The sequence below is a fragment of the Aulonocara sp. 'chitande type north' Nkhata Bay genome, linkage group LG10 (assembly GCF_057382095.1).
Source record: "Aulonocara sp. 'chitande type north' Nkhata Bay isolate Kocher_YH1m ecotype deep benthic linkage group LG10, A_spYH_male_GT1.1, whole genome shotgun sequence".
NCBI classification, from domain to species: domain Eukaryota; kingdom Metazoa; phylum Chordata; class Actinopteri; order Cichliformes; family Cichlidae; genus Aulonocara; species Aulonocara sp. 'chitande type north' Nkhata Bay.
The window spans coordinates 18,434,995-18,450,534 of record NC_141353.1 but is presented as its reverse complement, the minus strand read 5'-3'; the positions used below and the strand labels follow the sequence as shown (position 1 = coordinate 18,450,534).

The 15,540-nt window shown below is 38.0% G+C and overlaps 1 protein-coding gene across 2 annotated transcripts in view; it reads left to right on the top strand.

Annotated features, from left to right (window-relative positions):
* fat3b (FAT atypical cadherin 3b) overlaps positions 1–15,540 on the top strand; it is a 69,313-nt gene that overhangs the window by 3,679 nt on the left and 50,094 nt on the right. For both annotated transcript variants that reach the window (XM_086308800.1, XM_086308799.1), the window contains exons 2-5: positions 21–155; positions 1,078–1,279; positions 7,433–7,551; positions 9,711–9,909. In XM_086308800.1, the coding sequence (XP_086164926.1) occupies positions 21–155; positions 1,078–1,279; positions 7,433–7,551; positions 9,711–9,909 (655 nt within the window). The remainder of the gene's footprint in view (positions 1–20; positions 156–1,077; positions 1,280–7,432; positions 7,552–9,710; positions 9,910–15,540) is intronic.

The window sequence follows — 15,540 nt, the reverse complement described above, 5'->3', positions numbered from 1 at the left end:
GATGTAATTCTTTTTTATAGATCGGTCCTATAAGTGGGGTATTGAGAATTAGAAAGGAGTTGGACTTTGAGAAACAACAGTTTTTCAACCTGACGCTGCTTGCTGAAGACAGAGGAATCCCCAGCCTTAGGAGCCAGACGTTTGTGGAGGTAGAGGTGCGTAGCACACATGCTCAAATATTCTACATCTCAGGGATCACCATAGCAGATCATCTGCCTCTATCTCACCCTATCCCTAGCACCTGTCACATCAATCCGCTACATGTCCTCCTTTACTTCATCCATAAATCTTGTGTGTGATCCTAACTGGCAACTCCATATCTAACATCCTTTGTAAAATAATTTCATCATCCCTTCTCTCCACACATCTAAACAGTCTCAGTCCTGCCTCTCTGACTTCGCCTCCAAACTGCTTAACCGGACCCGTTCCTTTGACATGCTTTTTTCTAATCTTGTCCATTCTGGATACTCCCAGTGCTCTTCAGCTCTGCCACCTCCAGCCCTGCCTCCCAAATGCAAATAATCAATTTTGTCAGCTTACATTATTATCAATAATTTGGGGTGTTAAGGTTCCAGTCTTTTTGTTAGTGCCACCGTCTCCAAACCATACATCAAAACAGGTCTCGCTACCATTTTGTGAACCTTCCCTTTAACTCTTATTGTTATTCTTCATTGGCAAATCACCCCTGAGGCTTTTCTCCACCCACTGCACTCTTTTCTTTACCTCTCTTGTGTGCTGTCCAGAAAAAAAATCCAATGATCAATTTTGTCAATTTACATTATCATTGATGATTTGGTTGGTTATTTTCAAGGTTGCAGTTGTTGACAAGATGTCCAATTGTATTTTTTTTAGATCTTTCTTCCTTTAATTCTTCACTCATTTTTATGACACCGGTTAGATAGATGATTAAATGCGTGACAGCATTTAGCTCACGGTACATTTAACTTCCAAGACAGGGAATAACGTGTACAAAAGTGAAATATACAGATGGTCTACTGATGCCACACAATTGCATACTACAGATAATATCACACAGTTTTTCTGTCATAATTAATGTGCACCATTACATTTCTTCAGGTGGTGGATGTCAATGAGAATTTGTATGCGCCTTACTTCTCCGACTTTGCTGTGAGAGGCTCAGTGAAGGAGAACTCTCGTGCAGGAACAAGTGTCATGACTGTCAACGCTAAAGATGACGACAAGGGACGAGATGGCGTGCTGAAGTACTCTATCCAAGGTGGCAGCGGCCTGGGCACTTTTACGATTGACGAAGACACAGGTGTGACACAAGATCAATTTCTAAGCCTATTTATGTAAAGTGAAAATCCAATAACCCATAGTGCCATGCTTAGAATATCAACATCTAAGTTTTTGCATAGGAAATATTTTCACATGCCTTTCAAGATGGCTTGCCTAGGTTTTTATTTGATTTGTTTAATTGTAATTTGTAGAGAAAGTATGGCCACTTGTCAGTTCTTGAGTCAATGTGAAAATGTTTGTTACAGAAAGAAATTCAAAGAGAGTGCGAGGTATAGCGACAGTCACTGTGTTAATGGGGCCTCACGTGGGAGCTGTGTACTGGGAGATCATTACTGTAATGAGGGCAGCATGGCAGCCACATTGGCTGGGCCTCAGGCCGCTCTGTACAACTCATCCAGTGCTGAGCGGCTAACATTGATCAAGGCTCTCCTGCACAACAGCCACCAATCACTGTCTAAGCAGATGTGGCAAAAGTAAACAATACAACAAGGACAGGCGATGATCATGTTGTGATCATCATGCTATTAGAAAACTGTGCATTAAATAAAATGGTTAATTTTTGTAATTGCAAGCTTTAAACAGCTACATTTATATATTTGCATACTCTATGTATGCTGTGTACTCATCAGCAAAACAGTTTTACAGTGCATGTACTGATCCATACAAATGCCTGTAATAGTATTTGGGGTTTTTATTCCCTGGAGTATTAATACCTCAGTAAGGAGCATCAGAGCCAGTGAGAACGTTTACTGAGTGTAGCGACAGTCACTGTGTTAATGGGGCCTCACGTGGGAGCTGTGTACTGGGAGATCATTACTGTAATGAGGGCAGCATGGCAGCCACATTGGCTGGGCCTCAGGCCGCTCTGTACAACTCATCCAGTGCTGAGCGGCTAACATTGATCAAGGCTCTCCTGCACAACAGCCCCGTCCTTCCCAAGTACGGAGAAATCACTATGACTTATTTAAGGAGGCCTGACCCAAAATAAGCATGCACACTCCAACTTTCCTGCAGTGTGAAACTGCTGCTGAAGACATGTTGATCCAAACAAGAAGCCATGACTCACTCACCCAGGGATAAAATGAATCAAATACCAAATGTGAAAATAGGACGCCTCATTTTAGTGCATATTGGGTCATGTACTATAGCTGTGCAACTTAAATTTTAGTCTTAACTGTGAGTATTGTCTGAATGTTAGGGGCTAACTACTGAAGATAGCGCAGATACAAATGCACAAAACATCCACAGTGCCTCCCCCTTCCCCAAAAAGGTGCATGTCATTAAATGTAAAACTTGAAAATTAATAACATGAGCACATCAATAAGATCTTACAATTTGCTTTTTTTTTTTTTTTTTTGTTAAATCAGATAAACAGCTGTGTTGTGGGCACATGGATGTATGCTTAAACATTTATAGCTACTGTCATCAATACTTTTTCATGAAAACCTGAAAAAGTGTGACTAAGAACTCTTTCTTTTCCACCAGTCATGATTGCATCATTGCAGTCTCTGCTTTTGTCCATCATACCGAAGCTTTTAAACCTAACAGTTCAGTGTCTGTCCATGGTGCTGAAATGCTGAACCTTCATGCTGAAACCAGACCCTCATTTGCTCTTCCCTACATATAGTGAATGAGACTTAATATACTTGCAGGTAGTGAGCCTTCGCGTTCTCTTTCTTCTTCACATGGCAGTTTTTTTCTAATCCCATCTTAAAATAAATATACAGCTTTTGCAGTTATCGCTGTTGTTTATATTTTATTTGACACATCCATATTTTAATTTTGAATAGGAAACCTAGTTTCCCAGAGTTAGTATTGCCTGTCAAACCATTCACTGCATACATGAATAGTTTTAAATAAAAGCCACCAATCACTGTCTAAGCAGATGTGGCAAAAGTAAACAATACAACAAGGACAGGCGATGATCATGTTGTGATCATCATGCTATTAGAAAACTGTGCATTAAATAAAATGGTTAATTTTTGTAATTGCAAGCTTTAAACAGCTACATTTATATATTTGCATACTCTATGTATGCTGTGTACTCATCAGCAAAACAGTTTTACAGTGCATGTACTGATCCATACAAATGCCTGTAATAGTATTTGGGGTTTTTATTCCCTGGAGTATTAATACCTCAGTAAGGAGCATCAGAGCCAGTGAGAACGTTTACTGAGTGTAGATTTTCCAGGGGAAATCAGACTGCTTGTTAGAGCAGAAAGTGAAGGGAGAGGGAAGTGGAAGTGAAGCGAAGAGAGGAAGGAAAAGCATGCAGGGGAGTCAGGAGTACATAAAAAGTGTCAAAAGAAAATACAGCTTTCTTCCTCCCAGACCTATATATATATATTTTAATGTCTTCTGGAAAGTTTTTCTTTTTTTAACTTAGAGTTTTTTTCCCTAAGCATGTGAAATGCTAATGCCTTTTACTATCGAAGGACACGATACAGTAAGAACATGCCAAGTTTTCCCTTATCATCAAGTGCTTCATTTTATCGTGTAGAAGTCAGCGTTGTCAGGCACGGACAGAGTAGCACTGCTTTGTACTCCCACCATGCATTTAGCTGCCATGTTGAGTGGCTTTGCTCTTGCTGCTTGTCAATCTGTGGCTCTTAGTGCCAGAACTAAATATGTGATGAGAGAGTGAGATGGACAGTGACTGAGAGTGAAAGGGACAGAGAGAAAAATAGAAAGAATGAGAACTCTCTTTTGTTTAACCCGTCTCAGCTAATGCACCCCTTACTCCCACCCTCACTTGTAGTTTGTAAATCAGCTCTTTGATGCATCATGCATAGCCCATGACACCCCTATTGTCAGTCATAGCTGCTGTTAATGAGTGCCCTCTTTTCCCGCGTTTGATATTTAGATGTTTAAATGACTCAATCATACGTGGGTGGAAAACACATGGGCTAACAGAAAAGAAGACGGATCTTCTCTGGCTTTAAACCTTAGCTCCCCTGCACTTTGAACAAAAATTTGTATTCCTGTCATTGGTTTGGGTGGAAAGCAAGCCCTGCAATTTCTCATTGGACAGCTGTCAAACGCCACTGCTCCTCTATTAGTGGGTTTGCAAGCTCCAGGATTTGTCACAGTCAGGATAAGGCATTCTTTAAGTTACAAGCAAACACTTTTAAAAAGCACTCAGTCTTCATTTATTAAAATGAATAGGCCATATATTTTTCTGATGTCCTCTTTTATAGCACATTCAGAGCTATTCAGTTGTGTCTCAAGAGAGAAATGCACACAATATTTTGTCATCAATCTTAGGATCAATTATTTGATATGGAGACATTAATTAAAAAATGGGATCACAAAACCTGTTTCTCAAGAATGGGGATGGTGAATAGACGCGGCAGATGGATGTAAACCCAACCAAACGCTGAAGTTCCAGATTAGAAAATGTGCTGTGACCCTTCAATTTTTTTTGTTCACTATTTGAAGTGTGTTATTTATGGTGAGAATGGATGCTGTCGAGTCAGATTTATATTGAATTCACTGAATAGTGCCTGTCGGTCTTAAAGTTCAAAGAGCTTTGGAAACAGCCAGCTCTGTTTTCCTTGTCTCTCTGTCAAGCTGTCTGACAGAGATGAGGTTTGAAAAGGACATGGTCAAGGACGACAGGGTAAGGGTGTATCTTAGCAAACACTTTTACTATGCATTGTGTGTGTCCTGGGCAGCGGCTTAGTCATAATCAGACATACTGCCACTTTCTGGCATAGTCTGATTTATTTGTGTGTACCTGGGGATGCAGATCTTGTGGATGAATTGAAGGCAAAGTTATGCAACAGATCTGCCGTATGACAAGCTTTCTTTCCTCCAACACCACAAACAATTATTAAATATGTCTGAAAAGATAAATCGCTGTCTTTTTCAGCATATTGAGAAAGAAGAACTGATGTCAAACTTGTTCTCGGGTTTCTTTGAGTACTTTGTTGTAGCATTGAGCATGATACTCCAGGGGTTGGAATTCCTAGAGTTCCTCTTAGAGTTTTGACTAGAGGCGTTCATTTTTTCATTTGGTTAAGTGAAATGATACCCAGTTTAGCCTCATTTTTGCCCCAAAAGCCAAAATTTCTGCTATATATATATATATATATATATATATATACACATGTGTATGTACATATATATAAATAATGAGCTTATATTCAGATTATGTACGGATGATCTGATGCACTTAAAAGGGTTTAAAGAGGTGTTTCTGCTCTTTGGTCTGTGCAAGAAAAGAAAAGAAATTATCGTAAGTATAGCCATCTGAGAGAACCACTACTTGTGTTTCAGACCATATTTTCTAAGGGGCAGCAGGAAGCTGGGAAGCCAAAACACTTTGTCTCAGAAAGTACCGTAGATAAATTGAAGGGCTGCATCAAGGCACAGCATAAGATAAATAAGGAAATGTGAGTTAATGTACTGCTACTTTAGTAAAGTCTGAGATTAAAACATGGAGCTGGAAATGAGCACAGTAGATCACCTTTTCCTAGCACTTCTTTAGTTATCTATAAAGCAGCAGCTTTTCTTTTATGGTACCTACGGTACTGTGCAAAGTCTTTGGCCACCCCTCATGCCTTTATATTTTGCTTCCAAGGAGCCAGACCTATAGTTTTTAAAGTTGTCTTAATCAACAGTTATGCAGACTTTCCGAAGGTCTTTCAAATTTTTTCTTTGGACGTTGGCTGCTTTTTCACTCACTTTCAGCCCAGTCCCTGTGACCATTTTCAGAGCAATGTTTATTCTTGTCTGTTAAACTACTTAACACTGGGCTACGACTTAATAAGCCTTAAAAAGGCACCCAGCTCAAGCGATGAACTAGTGTTGGGTTTAAACATTAGACAACTTACTAAAGAACCAAGTTTAAATTGTATCTTTAGGAACTTTTTAAATAATGATGCAAAAATACATCATTTGTTCCAATTTCTTTAGTTTAATCTACATAAAAATGCCATCGATTACACATTTTCACAGCCATGAAATAGTGTTTTCTGCACCAACAATGTAATTACTAAATAGCTTTTAGCTGAAAACTTGGCATATTTCAGTATGGTGTTCAGTGTTTCCTTAAAAAATGGACAAGTGGAGGACAAAAGAAACATCTACAAGGCATCAACAGTATCTGAATGTTATGTCCTTTAGAAATAGGAAAAAAATCTGGATTTTTGCAATGTACTGTAAATGGTTGTGGCTATAGAATTTTTTAATGATTAGGAATTTAGCATCACAATAGGCTAGATCATCCAACTGCCAATACTCCTGTGCAGCCATTCTTATATAATGAAGAAGATCATAACCATGAAATAAAAACATAAAAAAAACAAATTAAATTTGAGCTTGCTCACCTGCCCAAGTTCAGCTTGTGTGACAGCTTGTTGGGTTTAAATGTATGTAAACCTAAGCACAAATGCTGTGCATGCTCATGCTGTGCAGGCTCTCTATGTCTCAAAGGAGCCTTTATTTAACAGGAGCTTGCAGATCTGGTGAGAGTTTGTGTTCCTGAGCTGAAACGTTTTTTCAGCCTGCGTGTTTCTGTCTGACTTGTCTTTATTTTTTACTGATAGAAATGATACTGCGAGTGTTAGTGTTCTTTTTTTTGGATTTCTGCAATGTATACAATGTCACACTAATGTAACACATGCCGTTGTGTTTCTACAATGCCATACTCTTGGGAGCGAATAGAAAAGAAACAAATGAACCCTAAAACCGTAGACCGTGTGTGCATGTGTCTTTTTTTAAATGGTTTTGTGAAAAGTCCTGGATGACGGATTTTCTTTTTTTTTTAAGTTGTGTCCATGTGTCAACCATTGTAAATATTCTCTTTGTCCCCGAAGAGGTCACCAAAACTGTCAGCTACTCATTTTCCTTAAGGCCACTAAGCACACGCCAGTCAATATATGTGAATGTCTGGGTGTCTTTGTGTGTCCATATATATAGTCTAAATTTGTGTGCTTGCCTCTGGAAACTTAGTATTCAAAGACATTCCTAAGAGATCTTTTAAGGATTGTAATGTATTTTACAGATAACAGCCAGTTTCTCTCTCTCTCTTTTTCTGGCACTCTCTCTCTCTCTCTCTCTCTCGCACACACACACACACACACACACACACACACACACACACACCCTTAATAGATAAGTATTCAAAGCCAGGTAAAAACTGCATTAATCTTTCTCTCTGCTTCAACAGGGGTGATTTACACTTCTGGTATCCTGGACTGTGAGACCAAAGACTCCTACTGGCTGACTGTCTGTGCCATGGACAGGGGGGTTCCACCTCTGTCAGCTTCTGTTGAAGTCTTCATCCAGGTATAGAATCCACTGCCTATTGAATCATTATGTTAAATACATTTACCCACAGACTTTTATAGCATTGAACATAACAAGCAGATAATTTTCCCTTGTAATTTTAAGCCTTAAATGGATGTCCCCAAAGTGCGCTATTACTAAATACACCTGGTACATGCTGCTGGTAGCAGTTTGGATGTCTTTTTGTCGTCAGAACTGCCTTATTTCTTGGAGACAGAATCAACAATGCTCTATTGGACTGAGAGCTGGTGACTGTGCAGGGCATTTGAGTACAGTAAACTCATGTCATGTCCAAGAAACCAGTATGAGATGATTTGAGCTTTGTGACATGGCAGAAGATGTGATCACTGTGATCATAAAGGGATCATCATCAGTCATCATCAATACTCAGAAAGGCAGTGGTGGTTAAACTATGTGGTGATTAAACTATGCTCTGTTTGTGGCCCAAGATATACAAAGGAAATATCTCCAAACCGTGACACCAGCAGTCTAAGCTGTTGACACAAAGCAGGGGCGTATGCTTTCATGTTTTTTAAGCCAAATTCTGACCCTGGTGAGGCCATACGGACTGTAGCCTCAGTTTCTGTTTCTTACATGGCTGGAAGGGCCCCAGTGTGGTCTTCTGCTGCTGTAGTCCATCTGATTGATTGATTGATTGATTGATTGATTGATTGATTGATTGGTAATTTATTTCAACATGTGAACAATATACAAGTACATTTAGAAAAGAATCTGCTTCGGCGTTCAACCTGTTGTGCATTCAGAGATGTTCTTGTATCCTTCTTTGCTGTATGGAGTGGTTATTTGAGTTACTGTTGCCTTCCTGTCAGCATATCATTTTGACCTTGTCTACATGCCTTAATGCATTGAATTGCTGCCATGTTTATGCCATGGCTGATTGGATATTTTCATTAATGAGCAGCTGAATAGATGTACAAAGGGCCAGTGAGTGTAGATACAAAACAAAAAAACAAAGTTCAAGTGATCTTTGTATGCCAAGTGCCATTAGATGACTGGTACAGCAGTCTTAGCCATTACTGAGCTTCTGTAGACAAGAAGTCTACAGGGTAAGATTGTTTTATATTCAAAATATGGTTTGCCAGTGTGTTACTCCCTTAATTTCACTTCCAGCATATCCAATCGCATTTTAATTGAAAGTATACCAGTTTTAGGTCATTTCAAGTTTATCTGTGTATTTATTGTACATGGAAAAATCATATTTAGTTATGCAGGGTACAGTTATGCACTTTTTATGCGTAACTTCTCGTTAACTACATTAAAATTATGTCAGGTTATAAACTTTTCAGCTTTTTTAACTGTAAAAGTAGCTTATTTTTCAATGGCAGTCACTGATAAAAGTTTACAGCCAGTCAACGTTACCCTCCAGGGTAATTTTGATGTTTATACTATAAAATTCTTGTAAAGCATTACATCCAAACAGTATGATGCCAAACGAGTGTGTTACTGTCTTGATTTCTGTACTCAGCACTCAGTCTGTAAGCAAGAGATACACTGTATGGGAATTCTCTGCTTCAAGTTTTTTCTAATTTATTTGCCCTTAAGTTTTTCCACCGTCTAAACACTCAAATACACACATAGTTGCTACATCACTGCTCCCCCTTTGGGGAAGAGTTCAGCTGTGTATAAAAGGGAAAAAAAGACAAGCAGCCTTTTCTGGCTTCAGGATATCCACGTGTGGTTATGTGAGTGGGTGCTTTACTCCCGGCCTATTCATCACATGGAAAAATGGGGAGATTAATCAGGCACAGGTGCTTCTGTTCACCGGCTGAACTGTCTTGGCTCTCTGTGCCTTCCAGCAAATGCTCAATCAACCCACTGCTTGCCATAAATATTCTAGATCTATGCTGTTAGAAGGGAAATTAATTTGGAGTGTGACATCTTTGACATTTTCTGGCAAATATATTTCCATTTTGTGATTGATAACATATCAACCCAGACCCAGACTGATTAACAAAGATACTAAAATCACAACAGAACAATATTACAGTGCGTGCAAATTCAGAGGGCTACTATCCATGTATTTGTTGCCATTCAAAGATCCAACTCAAATGATGAATATTTATTGCCTTTTTCTCCTCTTTTTCTCCTCTTTTTGCTTTGTTGTTTCATGTCTTCTTTTCTTCTTTGTCTCTGCTCAGGTAGAAGATGTCAATGATAATGCTCCCCTCACCTCAGATCCTATCTACCACCCGACTATCATGGAAAACTCTCCAAAGGATGTGTCAGTCATTCGTATTCAGGCGCAAGACCCCGATCTCACTGCTATACCCAGTCGTCTGAGTTATCGTATTACTGCCGGCAACCCGCAGAATTTCTTCTCTATTAATCCAAAAACAGGTGAGGTAGTGTGTGATGTGGTACTAGTGGAGTGGAAAGGAATGATGAAAGAAAGAATGGCCCCTCATAAATGCACTTCAGGCATTTCATTAACAAGCTGGGATTAAACAGAACAACAGATATTACACAGATACGAGCTGTATGACAGAGAACAAAGAAATGAACTGTATCTCGCGTAACAGCATGCAGCTTCTACCTGATACTCCTCTGAGCTATTCACATGTTCTATTCACAGCAGTTATATTTGATTGCTTTTGATGATATGTATTTAAATGTTAAGCTGAAAAGGTGTAGAGTTAAAAAAAAAAACTGATGCTGGCTAAATGTTTGAGGAGTATTTGGATTTCAATTTGGAAATAGGATTTATTGAGATAATAACAACCCTGACAGAGGTTCACCATAAGCTCTCTATTAGATATTGGATCAGTGGAGGGTTTTAAACATACTGGGCTTATGAAATTATGCCCAGATAGCCTGTTGTTGTTTATTAAATTTGCTTAGAAATGCATGAGAAATTAAAGTCAGTGAATGTGTATAAAATATTTTGTGAAAGCATATTGTCTGCGATTAATTGAATAATTTTACTTCTATGCCAATATACTGTTATATTATAATATATCTGTTTGTGTGCGGGGATAAATTCTAATTGCGTGTTAAAACATGCTGATTTATGTATCAGTCAGTAGATATTTCATTTTTATGCAGTTTAATTGGATTGGGATGAGTGCATTTTTAAGGTGCGCCACTAATTTGGCATTGAACTCTTATAAATAATGTCAGAGTTGTGATGGATGCTTTGAGAGAGAATCAAAATAGAAACAAGAAAAAACAATCTTGTTTTGGTAATGGCGCTTATATAGCCTTGAGTCATACGCTGTTTCTAGAAGACAGACGTACCCCCACCATGCTGTCAAACATTAGATTGTTGGCTACTGTCTTGGACCCAAGAAGTATTGTGGCCATCGTTTTTTGTGGGGGGGGTTTTGTGAAGGAAAGGTTGAGAATCAGCTAATGATACCCATGAATAGCAAGCTTAGTTAGCAAGATTAATCTACAGTTCTTTATAATGTGAGATAGGTTATTAGTTTTGGCTAGCAGGAAAAATAAGCATAGAACAAAAATTTTTTGACTAGGGATGTGTGCAACTGGTTGACTCAAGGTTTAAATGTTGCTATCCTTGCCAGTCAGTGCCAGAAATACTAGTTAATTAAGTGTACAATTTTAATTCTACAATGGCAGTCAGCAGGGCTGATGGTTGAGCCTCCATCTCTCTATCTTACTTTGTGCAAGAAAGTTGTAAACAGATGACAGTTGTTTTAAATGTGCTGTTCTGCAATACTTTAATACAACAAGAAAAAAAAGTTGCCGTATGTTAGGCTTTGTCAGGATAAACTGGAGTATAATTACATTACAAAAGCTAGGTGTACCATATTCTGCATCTGGATTTGGGTGCTAGCATTGAAAAAAAAAAGCAAGGCTACTGCAGCTATCAATGCTATTAGCCAAACTCTATAAACTAATCAGACTTTGTGAGTGTGCACAATGGTATACACAATGCAAAGTTCATCTAATGCATGATTTGATCAACAAAGAATGTAATTAACATTTTCATATAGCTCCTAAAATGCACATGAAATATTTGTTAGGTCAATGTTTAATTTTGTCCTTTCAAAGAAAAGGACAAGATATTTTAGAGTTTAAACAAGACAGCGCTGCAGTTGTGACTAAAAGTGACCATTCTGGTGATTAAACATTTCTTTGTGCTTAAAGTAGTAATACGAATAAAGACAAAACCTGTTATTTGTAGCAAACCTTGACTTGAGGTTTTTATGAAAAATGGATGCATGACTTTTGGAACCAGCAACTGGCAAACCCCTGGAGACTCAAGTAAAATGAGAAGTGGGCCACAGTGGTCTAGTAATCAAAGATTTGGTCATTTTCAGGCTTAGTCTGGAGTCCCAACTGTCACTGCCTTAAATTTATCAGGCGATTTATCAAATTTATCACATCTCCCCTGAGGCCACAGAAGGCTGTATATATTTCTTCACATATCTGGTAGAAGATCTGTAAATAGACTAAGTTGCAATATGCGGGAACTTTAGTTTTCTGCATTTTTTCAGATTTGTATTGCAACCTTTTAACTTTTTTGTGCACTTCTTTTTACACACGTGTGTCTGTATATGCAAAAAATCGTATTTAAACATTTACACATTTGAATTTCATATGCATTTTTAAGAATTTCTTAAAAGAAGCCTGACAACTGAATATCAGCTCGCAGATCCTTGTCAAACTCTCCCTTTACTTTTCACAGAGCTTCTGTATAAAAATGCTCTATAGTAAATATTCAGACAATCTATTTTTAAATGAATGATCAATTTATACTAATATAATGGACACATTTGAAAATTAGAAGAATCACTCAAATGTCTCTGAAGAATACAAATATAATCAAAGAAAAATAAATACATAAATGGTAAGTTTGATGTATTTCAGTTTTGGCTGTCAAGTTTGTCCCCATGCATTCTCAGTACAAGCATTGCTTGACGCTTAAATTAAAGAATTATTGAAGAGGTAAAATGTTTTATTCAAATCTAGTAGGAAAAAATGTGAAGTCTTTGCCATCTCTGCCCTAGATTAAGTAGTGAGTGTTCTAATAAACAACAAAAGGAAAATTTCAGCTGTTACAAGGACAACTTTTCAGATTCAAAGAAATGTCAGTAAAGTGTTCTGAAACCAGGAGCCTATAGGTAATGCAGCAGGATCTCAGTGATCAAGATTATAATAGAAAGATTTCACTAATAATATGCTGCTGCATGTTCACCTTGTTTGTAAATGTTAGGGGAATTTCCATGTGGCGTCCTCTAATCCTCTGAATATTCCTCTATGCATTATGGCTATAATATTGACATTATGTAGGGAAATGGAGGGGGCTGAAACAGGGTGAGGGGACTAATATTGATCCTATTAGCGAGACGCTGATCCTCAAAAACTCATTACTATGTAAACTGTATCCAACACAGGCATTCTCAAACATAGGTATGGTCGAATAGTCAAAAGAATTTCCCTCCTTTTCATAATCAATTTTCCTTTGATGTTGGTGGAAAATGTCACGTACACTAGACACATAAGACATGCCATATTGAATACAATGTTCAGAAGATCGATTACAAAATATGCATCTTACTTAACCTCTTTGCTAACCTCATTTGCATACAAAAGAAAACAAGCAGTGCAATATTATATATGTATATGTATATGTATATATATGTATATGTATATGTATATATATATATATATATATATATATATATATATATATATATATATATATATATATATATATACACCCCTAATATATATATATTAGGGGTGTATATATATATATATATATATATATATATATATACACCCCTAATATATATATATTAGGGGTGCAACGATATTCGTATCGATATTGAACCGTTCGATACAGTGCTTTCGGTTCGGTACGCATATGTATCGAACAATACAACATTTGTAATTTATTTTATCAACTTTCCTTCTGACGATGCTGTCTGTGTTGAGCGCTCAGTGAATCTGCGTTCGACTACTCCGCCTAGGCTGCACTGTCGAGCGCAGATCCACTGAGCGCTCAACACAGACAGCATAGTCAGGAGGAAGAGCGCAGGGCAAGCTAGCGAGACAGAAGTTAAGCTCTCCTTGCAAGATGGACCTCCCCCACCCTCATTCAGATCTGGCGTTTGGAATTATTTTGGTTTTCATGTGACGTATGACCCTGAAGGTAAGCGAGTCATGGACTAAAGTAAAACAGTATGTTGGATGTGCCATGCAATGCTCAATTACATGGGTGTGAACTAGTGTGTTAGCGCAGTTAGCTCGTTAACGTGTTGGCCGTCTAGCCCCATGCACGGGGCGATCGGCGGTAGCTCGTTAACGGAGATTTGCCGTGTTGTGGTGTTAAGGTCATTTCAACGAGATTAACCTGAAAGCACTAGTGGGAACACAACGAATATGACTGCACATTTACGCCGACATCATCCTAGTGCAAAGACAAAAACAACAAGCATGCTACTAACTTTAGCCAAGTCATTTAGACAGCTGTTAGCACGTGATTCTCCTTATGCTGCTGAGAATATAGCCCAGAAGAAGCGGATAGTATAGCTTTTATTTTGGAAAGAGACATTTCTCTGTAATAAACTCTCTTTTCCAAAGATGAGTGATTCCTCAATCAGATACAGGGCTTGCAAAATCGCTAGCCCGACGTCCCGGAGCTAGCGATCTTTCCAGTCGGGCTACAAAAATCTCTCTGCCCTGTCAATGCTTTTGCATTCTTTCAGAAATGTAGCTGGGTAATTATGTCATTGGCATCGGTGAGCCACTGTCAATATGTGACATATTGAAATCGCGTTTGAATTTGCGCTTGTTTTTTTGCTTTCACTTTGCAATGACAGCACTGATCTGTGAGTGATGATAATTTGTGCACCAATTCCTCTGACATCGTCTTATTAATCGTTAGCTTACTATGCAAACATGACAAGTGAAATCTCCCGCAGCAAGCTTAAACATGTGAGAGGTTGATCGCGCAGAGAATCGCTGAGCTTATGTGAGTCCATGTGTAAAAGTAGCAGTATATATATTTTAGTTCTGCTGAGCCAAATAAGACAGGTCAGGGTGAAGAAGTGACAGCCAAAGAAAAGCTTACCACAAAACGGAGAAGTTATGACAAATCAGACTATAAGGCAAAAAGAAAGTGCAGCTTTATGGTTTCATGGACAAAAGAATTTCTGTGGCTGCAATATGACAAGCTAAATAACCAGGGGTGCACATAAGTGGTCCGCAGGTGCGCATTCGCTGTCAAAATAAAAAACGCGCACAAGGGTTAGGGTTAAATTTAAAAACTGTACTTTTGAGTTAAAATATATATTTATAATTTTAATAAATGACAAATTAAAAAGGCATGAATATTTTTTTTGTATCGAAAAAATATCGAACCGTGACACCAAAGTATCGAACCGAACCGTGAATTTTGTGTATCGTTGCACCCCTAATATATATATATATATATATATATATATATATATATAAAATTTTAGTTTTTTAATTGCATGTGTGTGTAATTATGCATGACTCTCTGTTTAGGATTTTTAGAACCAAAGTAGAATTCCATCATTTAGCTTAACCCCACCCCGAAACAACAGAAAACCTTAGACACACCTTGATCAATTATTATAGGTCACAAAAGCTCATAGAAATCTGTGTTTTTCATGCAAGAAGCATAAGAAGCAGCATTACATGCTACACAGTGCAATGTTCATAGTTCAGCTGCTGATGAAAATTCAAAACAGTTAATGGAAATGGAAAATGCATCTATAAATAACATTTAAATGATCTGCATCACTTTGTCAGTTTCATTGATCTTTTTCACGAACAGTCGGACGGGTATGTGATGTAATTATCTTCTTTCCTTTCATAAAGGATAGCCACGTGTATACTACACTAAAGGAGGTAATAAAGGAAGCACTGAGGCACCATCCCTTAATATTTCAAGAATTCAACTGAGATACTTCTGCGTCAGTTCCCTCACTCGGGAAGCTTAACTGTTTGACTGCAAAATGTTGTGTACCTGTAACA